At 47.3% G+C, this 21967-nt stretch overlaps 1 protein-coding gene across 1 annotated transcript; it reads left to right on the top strand.

The window, feature by feature from the left end:
- Nucleotides 1–11757: 11757 nt before the first annotated feature.
- Nucleotides 11758–21617, top strand: LOC119181039 (crustacean hyperglycemic hormone). Its single transcript, XM_037432211.2, has 3 exons — nucleotides 11758–11949; nucleotides 19570–19805; nucleotides 20930–21617. Exons 2-3 carry the CDS (start codon nucleotides 19570–19572, stop codon nucleotides 21036–21038), a joined length of 345 nt encoding a protein of 114 aa, XP_037288108.2. The 5' UTR covers nucleotides 11758–11949; the 3' UTR covers nucleotides 21039–21617.
- Nucleotides 21618–21967: the final 350 nt, after the last annotated feature.

The following is a 21967-nucleotide window of genomic DNA, read 5'->3' as shown; positions in this document are numbered from 1 at the left end:
CACATCATCAAGGTAGACAAGACAAGTCTGCCACTTGAGCCCTGTGAGGACAGTGTCCATCATTCGCTGGAAAGTTGCCGGCGCTGAACACAAGCCGAAAGGGAGTACTCGAAATTGGTATAGGCCGTCTGGAGTCACGAAGGCTGTCTTTTCGCGGTCTCGCTGATCTACCTCGATTTGCCAGTACCCGCTTTTGAGGTCGAGAGAAGTGAAATAATGGGCACGACGAAGTCTATCCAGCGAATCGTCGATACGCGGTAGCGGGTACACATCCTTTTTGGTCACGTTGTTGAGCTTTCGGTAATCGACGCAGAAGCGTAGCGATCCGTCTTTCTTTTTAACAAGCACGACTGGAGATGACCACGGGCTGTTGGATGGTTCGATAACGCCATCGTCAAGCATCTCGCGAACTTGCGTACGTATCGCTTCACGTTCTTTAGCCGACACGCGGTAGGGGTGCTGGTGTATTGGGCGTGCGTCCTCGTACGTGATGATCCTGTGCTGAGTGATGGACGTCTGGCGGATCTTTGAGCAACTTGCGAAGCAAGACCTGTACTCGAACAAGAGCGCTCGCAGCGCAGTCTGGTTATCGGTGGACAGATCAGGATTGATGTCAATGTTGCTCATTGATGTGTCTGCGTTATCCACTATTTCTGACGTGGGACAGTTGGTTACGTTTGCTACTTCGTGGGCAAACGCTATCGAAGTGCCACGGAAAAGGTGTCGATGCTCGTTGCTAAAGTTGGTAACGAGCAATTCAGATCGGCCGTCGCGAACGTGAATTACACTTCTCGCTACACATATGCCTTGCTGCAGGAGGTGTTCTAAATTTGTCTCGGCCACCACATCGCCATCGCTCAAACCACAGCATCTTACGTCGACTAGAACACTGGCTCGGGGAGGAAGCGTCACGCTCTGTTCAGAAATACGGAGTACGTCGACACGCATTCCGTCATCCTGCACGTTGATTGCTCGCTGGGCTGAGAACGTGACGCGGCGCTCTTGCAGATCAATGATAGCTCCATTTTCCTGTAGAAAATCAACTCCCAGAATGACGTCACGGGAGCATTCACGTAGAACAAGGCAGCTTGCTACGAATGTGTACCCTTGAATCTGTACTCTAATTGTGCAGGCACCCAGTGGAGTTACGACATGGCCACCAGCTGTCCGAATCTGCGAGTTATGCCACGGCGTGATTACTTTCTTAAGCTGCGTTGTCAGTTTCCCGCTCAGTATGGAATAGTCTGCGCCGGTGTCCACTAACGCATTAACTACACAACCATCAATTGTTACTGCTATGTCGAGTGAAAGCCGGCTATCCTTTGCAGCAGCAGGTGATGTCGGACCAGTTTCTGTACGGTTCTGCGTCAATAGGAGGTCTTCAGCGCTTCGACGTTCAGCGACCCCGCCCCCAGAGGTCGCTTCGGCTAGTTTTCCCGGCGGGGGCTGGGAGATCGTGCGGTAGAATACCGCTGGGGCATTGATGAAAATCGCCTCGGTGATGGCGAGCGTGACTGGCGCCCGCCAGACGGTGGTTCATGCTGCTGGGAGAGGTAGTTTTGGATGTCGCGTGGTCTCTGACCGTAACGGGGGGGCGGCGAGTACGCAGAGAAGCCGCGAAGCCCAAGACGGCGATAAGGACACTGGCGGTACAAGTGATCAGCTTCTCCGCAATGAAAGCATAGAGGCCGGTGATCGGGTGTGCGCCAGACATCAGACTTCCGAGGATACGAGTGCCGATCGTCGATGTACTGGACCGGTTGTACCGAACGATGGGCAACAGAAGCACCACGGCCAAAGGGCAGGGGCGGTGGCGTGTACGTGCCTTCGTAGTATGGCATGTGCTGCGCTGACTCGAGTGAAACTGCAGGGACAGGATGAACGAACAAGGGCGGCGATGCAGCAGGGCGTTTCAGGGCTTCCGCGTAGGTTGTCTTACGGTGGTATTCAGCAGGAGCTGGCGCAGCTGTGTCAGGAGGCAAGGTGTCCCGGAGGGCCTGGTGCAGCTCATCTTTGATGACGGTTGCAATAGAGCTAACCGTAGGATTAGGTGTTACACCAGCCTTTTGCAACTCCTCACGTACGATATTACGGATGAGTTCACGTAAGGAGTCATTGCTGGTCCCAGCGGCGGCGAAAATGTCAGCAGAGGACATGCCTCTGACTTGCCTGTCGTATTGGTTTGATCGCTGCTGTAGCATTTTTTCCATTGTCACGGCTTCAGACAAGAACTCCGCGACCGTCTTCGGAGGGCTTCGCACGAGGCCGGCGAAAAGCTGGTCCTTGACACCACGCATCAAGTGACGCAACCTTCTTATCCTCCGTCATTCTTGAATCTGCCCGTCGGAAGAGACGCGTCATGTCTTCGACGTACGCGGTCACATTTTCGTTTGGCGACTGGACGCGGGCAAGAATAGCTCGTTCAGCTCTTTCTTGGCGGTCAGCACTGGCATATGTCTGCAGAAGTCTACGAGAGAATTCTGGCCACGTCGTCAGCTGCTCCTCTCGATTTTGATACCACGTGCGAGCCCCGTCTTCGAGATAGAAGTAGACACGACCCAGTTTCGCCGCGTTGTCCCACTGATTCAAGTTGGCTACGCGCTCGAAGTCCGCCAACCAGTCCTCAACGTCTTCGCTCTCCGTACCATGGAACGTCGTCGGTGCCCGTGGGCTTTCCAACGTATATCGGTTCGACGACGTGCTTCCCGTTCCGGTTGGCAAGGTTTGTACCGAAGTGCTGGTCATGTTTGTTGACGTGGTGGTAGCAGTATCGTTGACTTCCGGAGGTAATCCCCTGATTCGGCGGCTCGTCCGATGCACGGGAGTATTGACTGGCACTGGACTCGTATTACGGCTTCCTGGGGGGGTCTGCAGCATCCGTGAGACTACCCAGCACCTTCCACCAGTTTGTCACGATGAGTCACAAGTACTGGGAGATATATTGAACAACCGGGTAGCTAGCTCTAGGACGATGCGTCAGTCGTGGCTGGCTCTCGAGCCGAGAAGAGACACGCAAATCTTCTTCCTTTCCTCCAGATGGTAGAGCCGCTCTTGCAGTCGACCCACTACGTGTGGGTGGCAATATGTCCTGACCGGATGGTCTTTGGCAAGCATGATTGTGGCATAAGTAGAAGCGCATCGGGGCAGTCGTAGGCAGATACGCAGTGCCTGACCCTGCAAACTCTCCAATGACTGAGTATTGGATTTGCAAGTGTTAGTCAGTACCGGCAAGCTGTAGTGCAATAGACCCAGAAATAGGGCCCTGTACAGCTGTAGCATGGAGGCCACAGAAGTTCCCCATGCTTTCCCGCACATGAATTTCATTATATGCACAATAGATAGCAGTCTATTCTTCAAGTACGCACAATCTGGGCTCCACAAAAAACTTCTGTCGATTATTATGCCCACGAAACGATGCGTCCGTGCATATTTGACACTCTGCCCATTGATGTAAACAGGGTATGGCGTCATTGGTTTGCGTGTAAACGCCATCAACGCGCACTTCACTGTTGATATATTTAGGCCTTGTTTCTGATGGTAGGCTGTTGTGAGGGTTGCTGCCCGCTGTATTCGTGAACGCACCTGAGGGCGAGTAACTGCAGCACTCCAGAGGCAAATATCATAGGCGTATATGGATAAACACACCGACTTTGGCAGAACCTTCACCAGACCAATGAGGGCAACATTGAACAATGTGGGGCTTGAAACACCTCCCTCAGGTACTCCGCAGTAGGTGTAATGTTCAGCAGTTGTACCCTCATATGTTTGCACAAAGAAACACCTGCCAGTCATATAATCTTTTATCTAATGAAACATTCGTCCACCAATGCCCATTGCTGCGAGAGAAGTGAGGATGGCATCGTGAGCTACATTATCATATGCACCCTTCACGTCAAGAAAGAGTGCCACTGATACGCGCTTGCGACTTTTTTCTTGTTGTACAAATGTCGATAAGTCAAGCACACAGTAGATGGAGGAGCGGCCCCGCCGAAAGCCTGCCATGCAAGAAGGGTATTTGGTGTATCGTTCCAAGTACCACTCGAGACGAAATAGAACCATTCTTTCCATCACTTTTCCGGGGCAGCTTGCGAGGGCAATAGGGCGATACGCTGTCAAGTCCAATGGGGATTTTCCCGATTTCAAAAGTGGTATTAATTGACTTATTTTCAATTCTCGGGGAACACTGCCGCTGAGCCAGGAGTTGTTGAAGCATGTTAAAAGTTCTTTTCTGGCTTTTTGTCCAAGGTGTCCCAGCGCACTACAAGTAATACCATCAGGACCTGGCGATGACATGCGCTTAGAAGTGACTAAAGCACCTTCCAGTTCTTCCATGGTGAATGGAATGTCCATTTCTGGTAATCGCGTCTCAGGAACGATCACGGCGTCGATGCTCTCGTTCATAATATTCCCGGCAACTCTCGTGCAAAATTCTTCAGCCACCTCGAGTTCTGTTTTTTCATGATGGAGTGCCAAAGCTTTGAAAGGGTGCCGTTGTTGCGGAGAGGAGCGAAGACCACGAACTGTTCTCCAGATATATGACAGTGGTTTATGAGGGTCTAGAGATTCGCAGAATGTTTTCCAGCGTTTGCTCTCCAGCTTGTAAATGCGTCGTTGAATCTTTTTCTGGAGCCGCCTTGCTTCCCTCAGATCGTAAATTGATTTTGTGCGTCTGTATCGTCGTTCAGCACGCCTTCGTATAGCTTGTAATCTTTCCAGTCCGATGTCAAACTGTGTTATTTTAGACGAAAATGGTAATTTTCATTTGGACGCTTGCATAGCTTCCGCAATGGTATTTTCCAGGCTGCAGGCGAGGCCTTCTTGGCAAGCGTCCTCAACACGCGATGTAAACATCGACCAGTCAGTGCCAATTACAACACCAGAAGAGAAATTTTCAATGATACCCTCGATCGTCACGTAGGTGGGTATGTGATCACTCCCATGAGTCTCAATATCGCAAAACCATTTAACTTTGTGAGAGAAGCACCGTGACACCAGTGTCAGGTCAAGGCAACTGCCATACGTGAGACCCCGCAGATACGTGGGGGTACCATCGTTCATGATGGAAAGGTCGTAATCGGAAGCGAATGTAACAATTTTCCGGCCCCTGGCATTCATCCTAGTGCTCCCCCAAAGCATGTGATGGGCGTTGAAGTCACCGGTGATGATCCAAGGCCCAGTTTATTTTTAACCGTTCAAGGTCTGCGCAAAGGTTCCTTTAGGAGAATCAGCTCCATGAGATTATTGCCGGGTGAGCACCCTACCACACCGCAGCCGAAGTCAACCGCCAAGGCCACGTGTATAGTCATCATGGCCGGACTGCAGATTCTAGCGGGATGCTTAGCCGGCAAAGGCTTTTTCGTTCCCTTGTTGATGGGTTTTGTCTTCACGATAACGTGTGCCGCCTGATTGCTAAATGGCTTGGCGATTGACGTGGCTAAATAAGTGTATACCTGCTATGACCAAGCTTATTAATCGAAGTCATACTGAGACCGAGCTAATGAAGCCACATCCTACTAAGGGCGAAAAAATAAAGCTGTACGTGTAAGGAGTAAACCGAGCTAGTTAGGACCAGGGTAACAACAGCGCAAATGAGGAGCACGCTAAGTAAATCCAAGATAACCAAAACCCCACTTATGATGACCGTGTAAATTGAAACGATGCTTATTAGCAGCACATTAATCAGAGTGTGTTATCTAAACGTGGAATATGTAACTTTGTGGTGACTAAGTCATTTTCAATGGCCTCGCCAGGCTGCAGGCGAGGCCTTCTTGGCAAGCGTCCTCAACACGCGATGTAAACATCGACCAGTCAGTGCCAATTACAACACCAGAAGAGAAATTTTCAATGATACCCTCGATCGTCACGTAGGTGGGTATGTGATCACTCCCATGAGTCTCAATATCGCAAAACCATTTAACTTTGTGAGAGAAGCACCGTGACACCAGTGTCAGGTCAAGGCAACTGCCATACGTGAGACCCCGCAGATACGTGGGGGTACCATCGTTCATGATGGAAAGGTCGTAATCGGAAGCGAATGTAACAATGTTCCGGCCCCTGGCATTCATCCTAGTGCTCCCCCAAAGCATGTGATGGGCGTTGAAGTCACCGGTGAATATCCAAGGCCCATCGGTCCTCATTAGGTTGTCTTTTAATCTGTCGCAGTCAAATCGCGATGACAGAGATATATATCCACCAATAAGCGTGAATGAAACTGCATTCTTCTTTACACGAAGACACACGTACTGATTGTCGTCATTTGAACTTATTGGGGGCGAAAGATAAGTCAAGTCTGTGCGAGTGTAAACAATTACTTTGCTTCGTTTTTCTCAAGCGGTTGAACAAAAAGCTTCATAACCGGACAATCCATAAGGCATTGATACGTTTGGTTCTCATATGACAAGTATAGGGAATCGATTGGCCCGGACAAATTGGCGAAAGTCCGAGATACGGGACTTCAAGCCTCTGGCATTCCACTGAAAAATCGACGCATTTTTAACTTCAGTGCGGAAGATGAGATTTTGTTGAGCCATTGTGCTTATACGAAGTTAGCAAGAACTGGATTCAGTGCATCCAGTATTTGCAGTGCATTCTTAGCAGACGGAGATTGTATGCTGCTCAGTAGCATGCGAATCGTGACAATTAATGATTGCACGATTGCAGTCACTTGCCTGTCTTGGTTGGAAAGATCTCGAACCGGGATCGCGGACTGGCCGTCATGAAACTACTTCGGTTCACTTGATGCTGCTTCCCTTTGAAGTGCAGGCCACTCTGTCGCAGTTAGGGTATGCTGACTGGCTTTGTCCTTTACAGCCTTTCCCACGGCATGTGGTCTGGGAGGCAAAGGAGGTGGTACTGATGAGGGATCTGGCAAACGTGTCGAGGAGGTAGCGGGCGTCCTTGAAGACCGACGTGGACGTGAACGACACCTTCTCACATTAGCTGCGCCTTCTCGATGAGATGAGTGATCGCGCTCCATCTCCTTCAAAATGGCAATTTCCTTTTGAATCCGCGGGCAGTCCTTCGATGTGGCTTCATGGGATCCATTGCAATTAGAGCATTTCTTGACAGTTGCGACGCACTTATCCGCTTCATGGGGCTCGGCGCAGCGGGGGCATACCACCTAATTCTCACAGACGCTGCTCACATGTCAAAGTTTCATGCATTTACGGCACTGGAGAGGCTTTGGAATGAAAGGCCGCACAGCATGTCTGAAGTACCCCACCTTCACATGAGAGGGGAGTGGTGTGCTCTTAAACGCAATCTTCACACAGCGAGACTTGCCTAGCCGGGTGACATCAACAATTGGAGTATCAGTTGTTGACTTGACAAGAAATTGTAAGCCATTATTGGAAATAGCCACATATATGTCGTAGATCACGCCGGTTACTACATCACATGACAAGGGAACATGAGAGCGCACCTGGTTGCCGTCCAAGTCAGTTACACTGCGCAGAACGCCCAACGCACTTGCGTGCAAAACGTCCACAGCCAGTATATTCTTTCTGGCGTTCACTCTTATGTCCGTGATCTCATTTGGCACGAGCGTTTCCAGAGACCTCGACACAGACTGTCTGTTAAGGCGTTTCATGCTGACGGTAGGAAGTGCAGGCAGAAACAGGATAGTATAAGTGTTCGATTTTGGCGCTTCACTTACAGTTTGAATAGTTGAGGATGAGGATGTCCTCATGTTCCTCCTCTTCGCTTTGCGGCTCAGCACAGGTTGGAAACCGTCATCTGAAAAGTCGTCACTGCTGAGATAGTAAGCATGAGTATCTTCACTGTCGCTGCCACTCGCTTGTCCCATCCGCTTCCTGGAGGCGGCCACCGCTGACGCGCTGGTGCCGGCAGGCGCCCGGGGTGGTCTACATCCATCCCCTCCAAGGAAGCAGCGAAAACTGATCAACAGACTTAAATTACAACTGAAATACGCCGGAGTTAGCAGAAGTAGCTCCTATTTAAAACACACTTCTTCATCTTCTTCGTCTTCGTCAATGGTACTAAGAAGTACCGTTGTGATGTTCGAGGGAGGAGAGCACGCGTACTCACAACGTAGCATAAATCCGTATCTCATGCTGCGCTGGACAGCTATATTGAATAGCACTTCTTTCCATCGTTTCTTTGGGCGTTCAAACGCTCGTTGCTCCAAGTTTCCTAAAAAGTGTACCACCTCCAAACGACCACATCGACGACCTGTTTCGTGGAAACACCATTCGAAAAATATTGACTCTGAACTCGTGTTGGATTAAGTGACGGAATTACGAAATCGTATTATACCAAACGGCACACAGTTCCACTGTCTTCATGGAAGCAGTTGTAGGGTTGACTTTATTTTACGACATGATGAAAGAAAAAAACTGCCCTGACAACCTTTGCTTGTGATAGGTAAATGACCCACACAAACAAAGACGTCAAGACACAGCAAATGGGGGTGTTTCGTTCTCCTGGGGTGCTATGCAGGATGGCCCGAGTTTGTTGAAACTCAGGAGCTTTTGCAGCCCCTCCCCTTACTTCTGAGCGAGCTAACGCTACGAAAAGGTCAAATCTATCTCTCAACGCGCACTGCGTATCATTGGTTACGATGTAATGGGGCGTCCGGTTGAGGCCGACCGACAAAGACGGGTCTTGTTTTCAAACCAGAGGCATCTTTCATTTCTTTGTCAATTCACGGAGTGCAGAAGTGCACCCATGCATGAAAGTGTAAGAAACTTTTACTAACGAAGTTTTTTTAGGTATAGGCACCTTAAGTTTATTTTTAACCGTTCAAGGTCTGCGCAAAGGTTCCTTTAGGAGAATCAGCTCCATGAGATTATTGCCGGGTGAGCACCCTACCACACCGCAGCCGAAGTCAACCGCCAAGGCCACGTGTATAGTCATCATGGCCGGACTGCAGATTCTAGCGGGATGCTTAGCCGGCAAAGGCTTTTTCGTTCCCTTGTTGATGGGTTTTGTCTTCACGATAACGTGTGCCGCCTGATTGCTAAATGGCTTGGCGATTGACGTGGCTAAATAAGTGTATACCTGCTATGACCAAGCTTATTAATCGAAGTCATACTGAGACCGAGCTAATGAAGCCACATCCTACTAAGGGCGAAAAAATAAAGCTGTACGTGTAAGAAGTAAACCGAGCTAGTTAGGACCAGGGTAACAACAGCGCAAATGAGGAGCACGCTAAGTAAATCCAAGATAACCAAAACCCCACTTATGATGACCGTGTAAATTGAAACGATGCTTATTAGCAGCACATTAATCAGAGTGTGTTATCTAAACGTGGAATATGTAACTTTGTGGTGACTAAGTCATTTTCAATTAAGACAGAACTACTCAATCTTATGGTAATTAGGACCAAGTAATTATACCGTCTAGATTGAGAGTGAACTGATGTGGTATTCTATTCGACGCAAACCAAGCAGATTGAGAAGGAGCTCCCTTGAAGGCCTTGCCTAAGTAATGCAAGCAGATCAAATAATTTTATATGCAAAGATACTGCTGCACAGCATCCACCGCATGGAACGCTTGACTGTCACACCAGAATTACGACAGTCACGAGTTAAACTACGGATTTCTCACTCCAAATCAGAGAGCTTTTACACGAGTTCACACGTCAGTCAGTTTAATTCGTCGACCCCTTGGTGGAGATCAGGTCCACTGGTCGCGTCTGCTTTCGGCGAAACGTCGCGCGAATTCCTCAGAGCCACTGAGAGCCTCCATTCACCTGTCGGCTAATTAGCACGTACTAAGCGAACAGGCACGAAGAACGAAACATTTCATCATCATGTCAGCACAATGTCTAGCATTTCGTGTCACAGTGCTCACGACGTACCCCTCACAGCTACGAAACAACTACTCCGCGTGGCATTTGGAGCGAAAAGTGTTGCTATTTACTTTTATATAGAGACAATGCTTTTCCTGATTCGCTACAGAGCAAAGTCCTCAGACGTGCAATGCAAGCAGGTGTAACGTGTCCATTTGTTTATGGGTAATTTTTGACTGAAGGGAAACAAACTGCACGAAAGTAGTACGTTAGTGTGCTTGCTGCCTTCGAGAGTGCGAGTTTTTTTGTGCCGGCTGAACTGAGCAATCCGCCGAGAAGAGAACATACGCCCGCAAGCATACCTATGGGAGGAGTAACGTACACTTGAAAACAAGGTTTAGTGGGACACCCCCGCTGGCGGTGCTGCACAGTTGACAAGTTTGCTGAGTGGTGACACTGACGCGTATGCACGCGATGTATATAAGTAAACCACCTCAAATGCCGCTTATACGTTTGCGACGCCACGACTTTTTTGTGTCTGCTTTACGCAAAGCACGTGGGGTGTGCTTGCGTCAAACTTGGCCACAACTTGGTGAGCTCGGGCGCAAACTTGAGTGCCTGAGAAGCTAGAGTCACCCTGGAAAGCTTCCATGATCTCTTCTCTTTCATCCCTGTTAGCACATTTTAGTTCTATTACGAATCCATACCGCTAAACATTATGCCACGTTCACTTCCGTGGTACAGTGGTCACGGCGCCCATCTGCGGACCCGAAAGTCTCAGATTGTATACTGGACTCTGCAGTTGCATCTCAATAAAATACAAAGGCTACAGAAATCGTAACATGTCAATGCTTCCTAAAAACACCAGAAGACCAAAATTGTAAAGCTCTGCTGTGCAGCTTACCCCATAACCATATAACGGTGTCAGAGCCTAAATGGTGAGGCAATATTTTCAGTAGTATTATAACTGATTTTCTTTTACGAAATGTTGAGCGCCTGTGGCTGCTTTCTAACTCTGACCTCTGGGTATTGTTTGCCTTGTTATTGTAATTAACTATGGAGAGAAAACTCACTCCAACGTCACGGTAATAACTTAAAATTAAACACATGAAAAAAACATACCCACATATGGCCACTTCTTCATATAAAACCACAGTGGAAGGTTTCACTCCTTAGCATTCAGAAAACGCTTCATTGAATATCGACGCGTCGTCTGCAATCATATTTCCGGTTTTATTTTGAATTAATTTCATTACTTCTCACTATAACTTAGGGTATAGCTACATACAAAGACTTCACCTTAAATTGAACATATTTTTTTGTAACACTGCAACCTTGCTGTTTTTTTTTTCAGAGTACCCTTGAAGTGTCGAATGATTTTTCGAGAATGTATGGTCTTTACATTACACCGAATTTCTACTCCATGTTGACAATTTTTCATATTCATATCCACTGTTTCTTGTTTAGTTACTCTTCTCCGTATCCAGCGCCCCACTCCTGCGATAGCTCTTGAAAGCTCCATTCAGTTCGAATAATGAAAACAAATAAATGTTTAACTAAAACATACACAGGCACCAATACACAATACCGCAAAAAGAAAATCAAACGAAACCAGGGCAATTACAACGAGTGGGATGCGGGGAGACGCTTGCAAGTTGAAAGCACTTGATTGGACGCGGTTTTCATTCAGTGAAAGGAAGCAAATGGAGCTAAGGGGGAGTGGTCCGGAAAACACGAGAAAGTGGCTAACGACAATGATAACCTAAATGCCCAAGGAAGGAAACCGTTAGGCATGGCTGATGACACCGGCGTTCCTTTTTTTCCTTTTATTTTACGGAACAGAAGCACTCGTAGTTTAATGATGAAGATAGTGAAAGAGAAAAACAGGTAAGGAAAGACGCAGTACACCACGTGACTTTCCACCAGACGCCCCCGTTCCTCTCTGCCTACCCTTCTCCCGGCTCATCTAGGGTACAAAAGAGGCCTTTGGTGCCCCTTGAAGAGTCGGGAGACACATTCTACAAACTTGTCGTCCACGGCTTCAGTTCCTCTGTCTCCCCTTTTTCCCGTATACCCACGGGCCATTTATACATACGAGGGAAATCCTGCTGCCGTAAAGAACAAGTCCAACCGAGCCTTCGAGCATCGCAACTCTATTTCTTCTTCAAATCTCACCGTGCGACTGAGCTACTCTAAAGGTGAGTGCATTTGCTATAATTACCGTGCACTGACCAGAAGGAGCTGCTTTGCCTGAATTCCCCCGATCCTAGTTCGCTGATACTGCCCGCTAGACGCAGGCAGAAAACAGACATGAGTTGAATGCGAGCACTCGTCCCCTCCCGTAACCAGGTCACAATCATGCAGAGAGGGAGACGGGCGTGTCACGTTTCATTTGAAACAACGTCGTCTCATGATTGTTTTTTTTTATTCCTTACGCTTTGCATTCGGGTGCTGTAGTCACACAGCGAAACTCCACTGTACGCTGCTTATGAAAAAAAAAATTAGCAGCCTATCCACGAAGTGAGTGATGGAGACTGGGGCGAAGCATTCGTCTGTCCATTCGTTCTTGCATCCGTCCGTCCATGCGTGTGTCTGTGTGACCATCCATGCGTCCATCCGCCCATCCGTGCGTGGGTCTGTTCGTGCGTCCGTCCCTGCGTTCGTCCATGCATCCGCCCCTGCGTCCGTTCATGCGTCCATCCATGCATCTGTCTGTGTGTCCGTTCGTCCATATATTCAACACTCCAAGTACCACCATCTCGCACCTTTTCATCATATATTCCCCATATAGAAGCACGGCCATCCAGCGGACATTCCAAGGACTAAACGAGAGGTGGCACACGCACACTGTCTTACGGCTCGCGCTTCGGGTCTGCTTCCCACCTTTAACCACCTCGAGTTCATGGTATATACTAGTTCATTGTGTTCATGGCACTGCGGCTCAACGCTCGCTAAACCTTTCTAAAACTAAGGAGGTTGCACGCAGCGAGTATAACGTAGCAACTCTTTCTTGTCAGATAGTGCTCAATGTACATGCCAATGGCTGCTGATGGGGATCTTCGCGTGCGCGTTAACTAAAAGTGGAATGCTCATGTCTCTCATTCCCCCTTAGCAGCCATTGGCTTGTACAGTGAGAGCTATCTTTTATTGTACAACAACGAACAGAAAAAATCTCTCACAGGCACCACCTTGGAGGTCAAAATGTTATACTTATTACACATTACAACGGCTACGAGGGACGAAGAAGGGCCGCTATAAGGAGCTTCGCCCCGAAATCATCTTCCGTAGTTCTTCTGTACATGCACAGGTTGTAGTGGATGGCATCTGTAGGCAACGCGACGCGCACAACAGGAACATTGACCCCCGCATTGCCCTCCACCACCGGCTATGCCTTTTTCGCAAGTGCCGTGATCGTCGGCGCCCACATGGGCAACCAGCCATTTGTGCCTTTTTCCCGCGGCTTGGAGATTACGCTTGCGCTTGCAAGGAGAGCCGGACTTGAAAGAGAACGGACGAACATAGATGGACGAACCGGCAATATCAAGCTCCTGCTGCGAAATGTTAAGCCATGGTCGCTGGTTTTTCTGAAGTAAAGTAGCTCTAAGTTTTGACCATATTATGCTAAGAGGTAAATCGGCACAACATTGCACTTGAAACAAAATTTACATTTACTTATTTTAACTGTGCATACTGTGAGCACTTCCTGCGCTGCTAAAGGAGCGAGGGAATACAATACAGATACATGAAGCAAATACTTGCAAACCTTAGAAAAAGAAGAGTAAGGTCCCTTTTAATGAATGTAATTAACACATTTGTTGATTTGATTGATATGTGTGGTTTAACTTCCTGAAACGACCACATGATTATGAGAGACGCCGTGGGGGAGGGCTCGGAAAATTTCCGTCTATTGGGGTTATTCAACTTGCGCCCAAATCCGAGCACACTGGTCTACAGCTATTTTGCCTCCATCGTAAATGCAGTTCCGCGGCAGGAATTTGTTCCCGCTACATGCGGCTCAGCATCCGAGCACTTTAGCCACTAGACCACTGCGGCGGGGCAATCACCACAATTACGTGAATACGGGAGGGGGATCGTTAGAGTGCAGACTGGATTCAACGAGGTAATCTTGTAAGTGTAGGTTTAGGTACAGCAGTCACTACCGTTTGCCATGGTTGTGCTTTTCTCACCCTTCTTTGAATAAAACTCTGACAAACACATGCTACAGTGTCAAAACAAACAACACACGTTCTGTAAAATGTCGATGAGACACATGAAAGGGTTGTCACAGCGTAGCTCTCGCAAAATAAAACAAAAAACGTGACTGTTAGGATTGAATACTGTGACTAAGTTAAATGAATGGAATAGTTGTGTGTATTTTTCTTCAAGCAAGCATATCAAGAAATTGGCCACTGGAACTGTGCCCAGCTGTATCATTACCCTTTCTACACTTACAATGATTATAGTTGAGGCTTCGCATCTCAAAACAACAATAGGAATATAATGAGCATCCTAAAGGAAGGCTCCAGAAATTTCCATTGTCTAGTGCTCTTTACATGGACTTAAATTTACATACACGCGTTTCTACTATGTGGGCCTCTACCGAGATGCTGTAACAGAGGTAGGGATTCCTCTCCCGCCCCCTTTCTGTTGATGACTAGTAGGTTGATGGCGTTTATGTTTGTGCTGGTCTAGAGCTTACAGCAAAAACACTTCCATCCGGTCACTTTATGCTCTGCGGGCGTTAATGCTACGCTGATTCAACCCATATATGCTCACTGTCCTTCATGTACGACACTTCTTTGATTGGTTGTAATATTGTTACTTCTTAGCGGAGGACTAACCCTACCGACAGCAAATCGAGCAGGTATGTGGAGTGTCTTAGCTTACATGTCGCTTCCTCTGGTCATTGCCGCGTGTGGACTGATTCATTTTGGTGAACGCGTACTCTTAGCGATGACCACCCAGGAGAGGAAGAAGATGTATTACCATTTCTGTGATTTCAAATTGCTGCGACATCTTTTTAGATGCGGAGCATCTAATACTCGAGGCTTGTAGTGCGGCGCCGTCCGCAAGCTTCCTCCTCCTTCTTCCACCATCTGTGCATCCCTTCCTCCTCTACACACCACGCGCGCTTCACTCCTCCACCATCTGTGCACCCCTCCTCTACACACCGCGTGCGCTTCTCGTCTTCACGAACATTCGCTAGCTGTATAGTGTAGCGCGCATGCGCCGTCACGCCTCGAGAACATCGGCAGCTGACGCGCGCGCATGCGCTGTCGCGCTTCGAGAACATCGGCAGCTGACGCGCGCGCACGCGCCGTTGCGCTTCTCCCCCTTTTCGAACATTCGACAGCTGACAGTGCATGCGCCGTCGCGCTGTATATATACTCAAGGTCGGCGCTCGCTCGCTCAGTTGCCGCTCGTCGGTTGGTTTGTACGGCGCGTCGACATGCAAGGTCGCGGTGAAATGAATTCCAACGAATCCACAAACACAATGATCGACGTCCCTTCGACCAGCGCCGCCCTTTCGCATACGTGTGTACGTGTTCACTCATTTAACACCCCCTCCTACAACCACGTTAACCAATTTAGCCATCGACCCAAGTAAGTCGCAATTTAACACCCCATTCCACAACCACGTTAACCAATTTAGCAATCGACCCAAGTAAGTCGCACTTTAACACCCCGTTAACCAATTATATGCTCCGCATCCTCCTGAGTGTTCCCCCGAGGGAAGCTGCGGGCAATTTTTTGCCCAGCTCATAGTAGGTGAGAAACTAAACAGGCTAAAACACAGCTGAGTAACAATCATGAAACATAATAAATAAGGTGCCAGAGGGCGATGTCATTGAAACGTCGTAGCTGCAGTGTTTACACGGTTTGTTTGCTGGGAATTGTTTTTTGAGCGGGAGACAAGTGGTCCTCATCCGGTGAAGACAACGACGACAGTCAGTAAGCCAAAATCACACAAGTACATGCACATAAAAAGCCAGCGGGCAACGAGGAAACAGATGAATAGCATGACGCAACAGGCTGGCACATAAACTGGTTAAAATATTGCTTTAAACGAAAACAAAGCGCGCGCACATGTGCCAAGCAGTCATACGTCATAAAGAACACAATCTTAATCACATATTTTGGTGTCTAGAAAGGTCATCTCTTTAGCGAACAGGTGCACTCACGTGTCTGTGACATGTGCACAACAGTTTTCACTTTTGTTAACCTAGAACGTTTGAGAAAATTTTCTCTTGTAATGGCTTTCCTGCATTTTCGTGTTTCTCACTCGCATTTTATGCGTATCAACAAGTACCAACTGGCCCGGTTCGTCGCCTTGGTGACCCAAGTCTAGAACTCACCAAAAAATGCAAGACATTAAGACAAAGCCACACCACGCTCTGCGTACACGTGATAGATGTGATAGTTTTTCTTTGCCCAAGCAGAGCTGTTGAACAATTTCTTCAATACAGACGTCATTGCACTGCTTGTTCAGGAAACGAAGCTTGTACGGGGATAAAATAAGGCTCTTGAAACTTTTTCGAGTGGTCTTTGACAGTGTCTCAACAAAATGTGACAGCTGTTTTAGGGAAGATCGAAAAGTCGCATGAAACACGCCATCAGGTAAACACGCCTTTGCGCTCATATGTTTGTAAGTTAGCGCCACTATGGTGATTTTGGTGCAATAAACCCCACGTATCTCATCATTTTAGCGTCACAAAACTCACTCACTCACTACATATCCCTACAAGAGTGTTGCTTGTTGGGCAAGTTGGTATTATCAGTGCGAAAGAGAGTGACAACAACGATGACAGAAAGAGACGCAACCAAGCGCTGAACCATCAACCATGCGTTTATTTGCGCAAGCATGAATAAATACGCGTTTTCACATAATAAAAAAAGGGGGGGAATAAAAAGCGCTTGTGCTCTATCATGTAATACCTTGCATATACGTATTAGTACAGCTATTTATTCTTGTCTGGTAATGCTGTCAGGGTGCACCGACACATGCTGATCCAACATTATGCATTTTGAAAGCGTCGTAAGTTTATTGAGTTCTGGACTCACCGTAACTGGAAATAACGCGCGTCTGTTGAAATAGGGGCTACACCAGCCGCTAGCGCAATGAATCGCGAAATCGCCGCCTGTCTTCATTTCAAGATTCCTAGCATGTTCTCGTAGCCAGGCAATAACACACCGATCCGTTTGTCACATGTAAAAGCCTCTGGATGACGTCTGGTCTCGTACACTACTCCTGCTTTGCAGGGAACAGTGACTTGCATGTTTCTCCTGGCAACGTGCGTTCTTTAAAATCTGCCGATTTACCTCGCTAGCAGATGCAGCTCAGTTTTATATGAGCCGAACGTGGCGTCTCAAGCCTTTTTTCTTACCAGGCTTGAGACGCCACGAAGGTAGAGTAACGTTGGTACATGCCTAGTTGTGAAAAAAAAAGCCACTAAAACGACAAAAAAAAAACGAGACGATTGAGAGGCAGAGGCCGATACAGTGAACACAGGGCTGCATGCCAACAAATAACTTTTATTTCAAAAAAGGCCTCCACCTAAGGTTGTACATGGCATGTTCAAGTCACCATACTAAATCACTGCACTAATATTATTCATGCAGATCACCTAATGTCATGATAATCACCCAGCTTTTCTGGTCGAAAACAAAGAATATGCGCTTATCGTATTAGTGGCCTTCTTTGAGTTAAGTACATAACCCTACAAAAACTGCGTCTGCCTTGTGTGAGGGCTGTACGATCACATGCAGGATGTGCTTGGTTCGCACAATGGGCACTGTGACGATATCATTGTTTGACTCTGTTCTCAAGGAGAATGAAAGATACAGTATAAATAGGTAAAACTACCTTACGGAGGGACATTGCAATGTGACACCACAGCACCTCTTGTCTCATTGACAAAAGGATGATAGCACTTGAGGCGGATGTTGTACCACTTCACTAGTACTGCGGTTAACTCATATCTTCACCGCCACAAACATGACCATGTAAAATTCAGGGCACACGTATCCCTCGTGTTTCTCTCATTTACACTGCACAACGCGTACTTCGCCCACAATATTCCGTCAATGATCTTTGTTTTCTACTTGGCACTTTGCAGCGATCATCTGTATTTTTTTCAGTTCTTTGTCAATTCTTGAGAGCATTGCGCAATCTTTTGTATCATCTATACAAATAGCTCAGTCTTTTGTTCTTATCTGCGCATTTAACTTCCTGCTGTCTTTCTCCCTCGCTCAGGCAAATTTCATTAGGACACAGTCTTTTACTTTTTTCACCAGTGATTACGACGGTTTTTAATATGTATTTTCATATTTCCACCCACGCTGCTTTCATTCTGTTTTATTATACCGGCCCATTGCATGTATAGATACTGCCTCGCCCAATGCGCGCCAGAAAGTGTCGCAGCAATTTAGGTGAATTGACGATCTGCTTTGATGATGATTTGGGGGGTTCATTGTCATAAACTCCCATATGAATATGAGAGACGCCATAGTGGAAGGCTGCGGAAATCTCGACCACCTGGGTTTCTTTGATGTACAATAAAATCTGACCATACGGGCCTATAACATTTCCACCTCCATCAAAAATACAGCCGCAGCAGCCGGGATTTGATCCCACGACCTGCAAGTGAGCAGCTGAGTAGCTTAACCCCTTAGACCACCGTGGTAGGGCGAGGATCTGCTGTTCGACTTAAGCTGATGAATAGGAACAGCTGAGCTCATTCTCGAACAAACGCGACCACCAGTAATAACGCCGAAATGTTCGATGCCACGTGCGTGAGCGCCAACGCGCCTTACCACAAATCAGCTCCATTCATAGCCGACGCACTGTTCGCCATTCTCACTGTATACAGCGTGTATTTCTACGGTAAGAGGTTTCAAGTATCGGGAACACATTCACGTAAATAAGAAGTTTCAGCTCCAACACGCCGTCTGCTGTCTTCATCAACGCCACGATCTATGACAATATATAATACGCTTTCTTTGTACCTCCTGTTCGGTCACGCATGTCCCGAAAGGAATGTCGGATACAGATAACTATTAGCGCCTATTTTGCTTTAAAAGGCTTTGTGCAGCCTGTGTGTTAGCATAAACTCGCTTATTGAAAAAAATGCACCACCTCTCAGTAAAGGAAACCATGTGAGATGCGAAGCAGCGGGCACCAACGCTTACGCTGACTGCGGCGTTGATGCTGGCACTCATCGCGGCTTTCCGCAGGAGAGAAACCTGGGGAGGCGCAAAGCATGCACGATGGACCAGCATTCTCAACTAGAACTTACCAACCTCTGCTATGGGCAACGAAAGGCAGGCGACTCCGATTGGATACAGAGACCCGCAGTCCACTTTTAGTTAACGCGCATGCTGCAAATGTTCAATGTTCATCAACGTACAGGAAAAATCTCTCATCGACCCTACCTTGAAAGTCAAGATATAGTGCTTATACATAGGGGTCGCCAGTGAAGGGTTCTGCACTGCGACCAGTCAATTTTTTTAAAAATCAAACTCTCCAGCAGATGCTGCTTGTGTTGGAGTTGCGAAGTGAGAGAGGGGAGGAGCGTTGGAGATGGGGGTGTAAATTCCACTTGGAGAGATGCTTAAAGGAGATAGAAGGGGGCGCGAGTGTATGACAGCAGGCACTGCCTGCGTCGGCGTTACGAGGAGAGAAATCAAGTAGCGTGGGAGAGGAAAGAGGGGGAGGGGCTTGCATACGCTGTAAGGGCAGTCACGCCGCACACCGGATTGAGCTCAATCATGAGACGCTTCGAGTCTAAAAGCTTGCTTTTTATTTTTCGCATTCGCAGATGAGTGCTGGCTTCCTGGGGGTGCTCGTTCGTTGGCTCACGGCTGCGCTGCTCGTGTGCTCGTTTATGGTGCTGACGCAGCCCAGCGTCTGCGCGGCGCGCAACCTGCACAAGCGCTCCTTCCACGAGCTCGGCTGCCGTGGCAACTTTGAGCAATCATACCTGGCCCGTCTCGAGCGAGTATGCGAAGAGTGCTACCAGCTGTATCAAAACCCGGAGGCCTACAACCTATGCAGGTACACTACCAGACTCCTCGAACTGACACGATGACAGCCGAACGTCTGCATAAAAAATCTTGATATACAGGAAAAATTGCTTTGAAGAATCGGTATATAAATGCCGTCGCAGGTTACAGCCGCCTAATGGGAGGGAAAGCTGGGCTAGGGATTGCTCTTAATTTCTTACGTCTTCTAATGCGGGCAAATGGTTGCCGTTGTTGGCTGGCGATTGCTACTAGCTGGCTCACAGTCGGCTATTGTTTTTTTTGTATGTTAACTTTCGCTCATGATGGCTGGTGCTTGCTAGTGCAGACAAAATATATACAGTACCGCACAGTGCTGTTTATTTGTCACTAAACGTTGGCAGGTGTGCTGTAGGTACTGGCTGACATTACCAGTGAACAAATGTTACTTAACATTGGCGAAGCCTAAAGCTAGGGATGAATTTTGATGGCTTACACTGATTACCACTGCCTATATTGTTACCGAACTGTCGTCTCTCCTGCAGCGTGCAATTGATTAATTTTGCGTGGCACTACTTGTTTATTTCAATGTTAATATAATTAATAATGTAGTAATATGAACATTTCATTTATAGCTTCGAGTCGATTTTGAGAATTAAAATACTTCGATGAATTCCACTTTCTAATAACAGCACGTCAGCCTGCCGGAAAGTACAACTTCCTCAATGAAACGGAGGTCAGAATTGTAGTTATAGTGCCCACGTTTTTCGGAACATCAGCCATTCTTTAGAAATCTTTGTGCAGTCCACGCTGTTTTGAGGAGTGTTATGTTATTTTAATTTAAAAGTTAAAATAAACAATAATATAAAACGAGGCCAGCAACCCTGCAACCTTCAGTGTGCGAAAGCAGTGCTATCCTGTTTCTTAGCTAATTCTACCCAAAACCAATTGGTGGGTAATGATTAGGTAGCTCCCAGTTAGTGATTTCACATGGCATAAGTAGCCACAGAACGCTTCATCGACGGGCACTCACTCGTGATTATACGCATGAACAATTGTTAAGCACAGTTAGTCAAGCTAAAATGTGGTATCGAGATTTTGCATACTAATATTTCTGTCAAGCAGCGTTGATAATCTGATCGGTCTTATTTGGCATCTACATTTTGTTCATCTACGCAGGGACAACTGCTTCAAGAACGAGTACTTCCTGAAGTGTGCCGAGGCGCTGCTTCTGAAAGATGAGATGGACAGTCTCAAAAGCAAGGTCGATTACCTCTACAGCCGCTGACCGGTTTGTCAAACCAAGGAAGAGGAGCCACCCACCAGTGTTTTATACTTTTTTTTTCAAAGACACGCCCCAGTAACAACTGGTTATTATCCGCTCCGCACAAATACCTACCGTAGATGCAATTACCATTCTCGCCAAGTGATGCGTAACGCAAAATACAGTAGAACGAAATCCCCTGAAAACGATTCGGTAAAACCCGGTGTGACATGTCTGGTGACACCTGGCTCGAAGAGTAACCTCGAGAAATATATGCATCTTGCTGAACCCTTTACCGCTGAGAGAGCAAGCACGGCCACGTGCCTACTTCTTCACGGGCTGCGCTCTGAAGCTTTACCAAGGGATAACTCCTGGTGCGATTACGAGGATGATGACTGCTGCATTGCGTCCACGATCACAGTGCTTCTTTTAAACATTTATTTTGGCTTAGTTCCAACATAACCTTGCGTCTTCACTGCCTGCAAGGCATCGTGAATATATACATTTTGCTTCTGCGTGATGGTGGCAGATAGGCACTGCAGGTGAATTAGAACAAAAAAAAACATACATAAACTAAGCCTAAATAAAAATAAATCTATTTTATCCTCTTTATGCTTTCTATTTGTGTTATTTCACATTCTAATTCATCTATGACCAATATGTTGAACCTAGATAGTTTTTATACAGAGAACATTATATATAAAAAGAAACCCGTAGGATAATACATCACGCGTGAATAAACGCTCGGTGGTGCTAAGGAGAAGACTTAGAACGTCTGTGCTTCACTCTGATGCCCAAACAGTCCCCGCAATCTATAATGAATATTTGCACATTGTGATTCAGGGATTTCTTGACAAAGCAATTCACTTAGCTGCAGATATTACTCCCTGATGTGACGAATGCAATGTGAAGGTTCCCTTGGTGTGCCTAGATCTACGAGTCGTGTAGGCGGT

Source organism: Rhipicephalus microplus, chromosome 10, assembly GCF_043290135.1.
Source record: "Rhipicephalus microplus isolate Deutch F79 chromosome 10, USDA_Rmic, whole genome shotgun sequence".
Taxonomy (NCBI): domain Eukaryota; kingdom Metazoa; phylum Arthropoda; class Arachnida; order Ixodida; family Ixodidae; genus Rhipicephalus; species Rhipicephalus microplus.
This window is presented reverse-complemented; position numbering and strand designations above follow the sequence as displayed.

Excerpts from the sequence above, each read along its gene's own strand:
- LOC119181039 (XM_037432211.2), top strand. The coding sequence starts at position 19,570 with ATGAGTGCTGGCTTCCTGGGGGTGCTCGTTCGTTGGCTCACGGCTGCG. Across the intron at positions 19,806-20,929 it reads GAGGCCTACAACCTATGCAG|GGACAACTGCTTCAAGAACG; the intron begins GTACACTACCAG and ends TCATCTACGCAG.